This window comes from Eurypyga helias, unplaced genomic scaffold, assembly GCF_000690775.1.
Source record: "Eurypyga helias isolate BGI_N326 unplaced genomic scaffold, ASM69077v1 scaffold22018, whole genome shotgun sequence".
In the NCBI taxonomy this organism is placed as follows: Eukaryota; Metazoa; Chordata; class Aves; order Eurypygiformes; family Eurypygidae; genus Eurypyga; species Eurypyga helias.
This window is the reverse complement of record NW_010269174.1, coordinates 7,902-12,282: the sequence shown is the minus strand read 5'-3', so window position 1 is coordinate 12,282 and position 4,381 is coordinate 7,902. Positions and strand designations below refer to the sequence as shown.

General features: G+C 40.9%; 1 protein-coding gene across 1 annotated transcript; it reads right to left on the bottom strand.

The window, feature by feature from the left end:
• Positions 1–603: 603 nt before the first annotated feature.
• On the bottom strand, positions 604–3,506 carry LOC104514358 (complexin-4; the record flags this gene model as incomplete). Its single annotated transcript, XM_010158019.1, has 2 exons — positions 3,340–3,506; positions 604–691 (listed from the first exon to the last, which is right to left on the bottom strand). Coding segments are annotated over exons 1-2 (255 nt in total), but the record flags the coding sequence as incomplete, so codon positions are not given.
• Between the last annotated feature and the right edge of the window lie 875 nt (positions 3,507–4,381).

Below are 4,381 nucleotides of genomic sequence, written 5' to 3'. Positions count from 1 at the left end.
CCATGATTCTTTGTTTAGTACAGTCTAGTGCTAAAGCCCGTACCTTGATAAACAAGAGTTCTGCAGTTACATCACTGAAAATGTAGAAAGTGATCAGAAAATAAACAGAAGAGCAAGTCTTCCCTCTACACCAGTAGAACTTTAAATTCAGTCGAGAGCTATCCATGTTGGTATCCATGTTTTATGGCAGGAAAAGTAAGACTTCACCACTTGGGTAGAACTCAAAAGTCCAGCTTCTGGAGGAGTTTTCAGGGATTTTGCTCACGTTTTTAATAACTGTGGTGTGTTGTTAAGAACATACACCACCTGTAAGGCATGAGCAGAGCAGATCCTCACCTTGCCTATTTGTCTGTTTCAGATCTGACAGTACAGAGGGGGATTACAAGAACCTTTCCACTATGTTCATCGCCTAAGCAGAGAAAAAAGGGTCTAAAGAAGCAGTCTCTAGGGAAAAGTGTGGCTCCAGCCTCCATTTCTGTCCTGAGCTGCGGTGGAGATCCCAGGAACAAAGGCGGTTTGCCATTTTCAGGACTTCACATTGGTAGTCAAGTCTGTTTTAAAATTGTCCACTGAACTAGATGAGGTCACTAACTCCAGACTTACCTTAGGGAGTCTGTACTTTTCTCTCAGGTGAACCCTCAGACAGGCTCGCTCGGCCTTCTTCTGTGCAAATGCTGCATCTCTTTCCATCCTAGAAATCAGAAAAAAAAAGATTTCTTCAACATTCTATTAAAATACAGTCTTTTACACTGAGCCAATTGCTCAGCTGCAAAAGGTACAATGCAGGAGCTATTGCCAAAGTTGCCTAAATTGTGAAAAGGCACAAAAGGAGCAGAATCAATAAAGTGATGCTGAGGGACCAGAATTCTATACTCCAAGCTTTTTCCCAGAACAGTTCCCTTGAGTCCTGTAAAGGATAAGCCAATACTACTTGTCTGGAGTTTGGACCTGTACTTACTCCACAGGAGCACTAACAGACACGTGGCTGCCTACTAAAGCTCCTGTTACTCACCGTGGCCAGGGGGCCATAACTTGCTTGCTTGGTAGCTCACTTGTTATGTTGGCTTGCTAGCCTGCTTGCTCATCAGTGAGCTGGGTGGTCAGTGGCTTTCCTGGTTCATGCAGTTTCTTGTGGGGCTCGCTTGGACTCTGCTGACATCTCTTTTGGGCTCTGGCTCTCAGTCTCTCTGGCTCTGACTCTCACTTCTCGGGACCTGGCTGTGCATTGGTTGGTGGGTGGTAAGCAGTTGTATAATGTTTTATTTTATATTATTTTATTTACTTATTATTGGTAGTATTAATATTACCAGCATCACTATATTTTTCATTGATATTCAATTATTAAATTGTTCTTATCTCAATCCACGAGCTTCCTTGTTGTTCCCTCCAATTCTCCTCCTCCACTGTTATGGGGTGAGGGAGGGGAGGGGAATGAGCAGCTGCTGGTGCTTCACTGTTACCAAGGTTAAACCACAACAATTACTTATGTGTTTATTTGCAACATGTGTCTCCTCAAAGATCTGTATTAACATCTGATAACATTCACACCCAACCCTCCCTTTGTTTTTTTTTTCCCAGGAGCGTTGTCATGGAAATTCTATGGCAAAATTGGTTTTGCTCCGGTATAGGTGTTTTGTCACATAAAAGCTGCTTGCAAGATGAAATGCTGTTTTTCCTCTGCTTCCACAAATGAGGTTTTGGGTTTCCTCTCTCTCAAAATTAAAAAAAACCCCCAAGTTTCACAATTAATAACTTCCTTCAGCCAGTCATCGCTGGGCTTAATCCCTGGAATGTGAAGATTTGTAGGAACGGGGGGCAGGTTTAAGAACAGTTGTACGACAGTCAAGAGCATGCAATGTACACACAAACTGGTGGTCTCCTCTTGCTCAAACTCTTGGTATTATGGAAGCAAACTTCTGTGTGGCCATGCTGGAGACTGCCAGCACAAGCCACCTGTTTGCTCTTGCGTGTTGCCCATTTTCCTGAGAAACCGCCATCAGCGTGTTTTTATGTCCTTAACTTAAAAAAAAAAAAACAAACAAACCAAACCAAAACAACCCAAACCCTCAAACCTGAGAAGAACCCAAAGCCGTGATGGTCATGCATCAAAGACCAAACTCTGCCTGACTGGGCAAAACCCAGAGCGCCCTGGAACAGATATTCTGCCGGCAATACAGGTTTCTGACCCACTTTCACGTGACAAGACCATGCTGCACTGTCCTCATTTTTTTCCTCTTTGAAAACACTTCACCTGTTCCTATTACAGTCCCAAATGTAACTTCCAGAGATGCTGCACCGATGCCTCAATATGGTTCAGCACACAGTGGACACTGGCCACCCTTGAAAACACCATGGAAATACATTTTTTCCAAGCATTTTCCCTATCCTAGGAATCCCATTTTTGTTCTCAGTCTCAATACAGCGTTTTCCTGCTGGCAGGTGGTTATTTCTCCTTTAAATATCCCTTGGCAAAATGCATAGTGAAACATTCCAGATTTTGCTCCAAACCAAATGATATGCATTCACAGTTTTAGGATAGAAACGGGCTCTGCTAAATACAGACCTGGATACCTCAAATTCCATCAGTTGTTAACCTTTCACCTATAATCATCTTAGTGAAGGATTTACACAACTGTTACATAATTGACCATTAAAGGAACAGATGCATTTGAGAGTCGTTTTATTTATAATTATGTGTGATTTGAACTCCTAACGTTAAGGCCTTTCTTTTACTTTCGTTTAGATATTTATACACAGCAAGCAGTAAAGATTATAATTACTGATAACACTGAGATTGAATCAGTTGAAAAGTTCTGCTATATCTAGTACATTTTAGAAAAAAATAACTGAAAATGTGACTACAAAAAAAAATCTTAACACTTTTCTCTAGATAAACATCACCCTTTTAACATGGTGCTCCTTACTTTTTCAAGTCTGCCATCATAAATGTGGACAAAGAAAAGGTTATGAATTCAGAGTGGACTCCACACAGAATTCTATGAGAATAACTCAAATACATTAGAATTAACTCCTGCACCACACCAGCTTTGTACCTATGGGAAAAATTGATGGATAAGTGAAAACGAGGAATGAATCCAGCATATCAAGGTGTGGAGATAGCAGGAAAGGGAAAGTGTAGGAGAGAGTTGCAGGATGGGGAACATGGCATTTTATCCTTACCAGTCAGTGAACTTTTATTTTGGAAAGTCCCTTTAGCAAAGGTTTGTCTGCTTTACAAAAAGGGAAGAGCTGAACGTTTGGCTTTCTCATGGGTTATTTTTATCTGCGCAAAGTTACCAAGAATCAGCCCCATACTGATAAAAGGGAACAGGTACTCACTTCTCCTCAACCACTTGCTTTTGATACTCCTCATACTCCTCCCTGGTCATTCCTGCAGCAGCTGCTGGATCAGAAGGAGTGTTTTCTTCTTTGTTTTCTTCCCCTCCACCTCCAAGTCCCAAATTCTTTACCTGGTTGCTCAACATACTTTTCATTAGAAAGGCCATCTTCTCAAGAAAAAAGGAACTATAAACAAACAATTACCAGAAGCCCAACCCAACCCAAAAACGTTTTCAAAACTGGAAAGAGTTGTTCCTCCAGCCACATCAGCTCTCCAAGGGCACAATGGTAGTGAAATGTAAATGCCAAAACCAGTTTGTCAGCCATAATCTGGATTAAAGAGTGAACTCCTTAATATCTAGAGGCAGATGGTTCAGATTACTCAAAAAAATCATTAGATGCAGCTACCTACTTTTTATATTAATACCTTAAGCTAATTGTACATACACAAAAATCAGTTCTAGTGTAAAAATGCATTTTGACTTCTTCAGTGTTGAAACTTTCACAGAGGTGAAAACATTCCCTGGAGCACAACAGATCTTTCTACTTTTCATTCCTCAGGGTTTCTTTAACTCTTCCTTCAGGGCTGTCTCCAGTTGGATCACTGCTTTGCCAGGGTGCCACACAGAATGCCCAGCAGGTTTAATCTGAACTGTTTGTTGAGGAGAAATGGACTGATCTGATTCCCTGTGCTGTAACTGTGGAATCTTCTGTTTGTGTAGGTCCTCATCACTCAAACTGTTATTCACATCATTGGCCTCCCCAGATCTATTCAAGTGAAGATTTGTAGGATCTGCCACCCAGATCACAGACTATTTTGAGAAAGCAAATAATCTGCATCTCAAAAGCTCATGATTTTGGGTTTTTTAACCTACTATGACTGACTGCATATGCCTTAATGAAATGTTCTGTAATTTTGATTATCTAAATGGTTCTCCTGGCACATTCATAATTTCCCTGAGTGACGGGAGGATTCCCATTTGCCTAATGCCTTTATCTGTATTAGAGCCTTTCTAATTAAAGCAGACCTATTACTATTTAA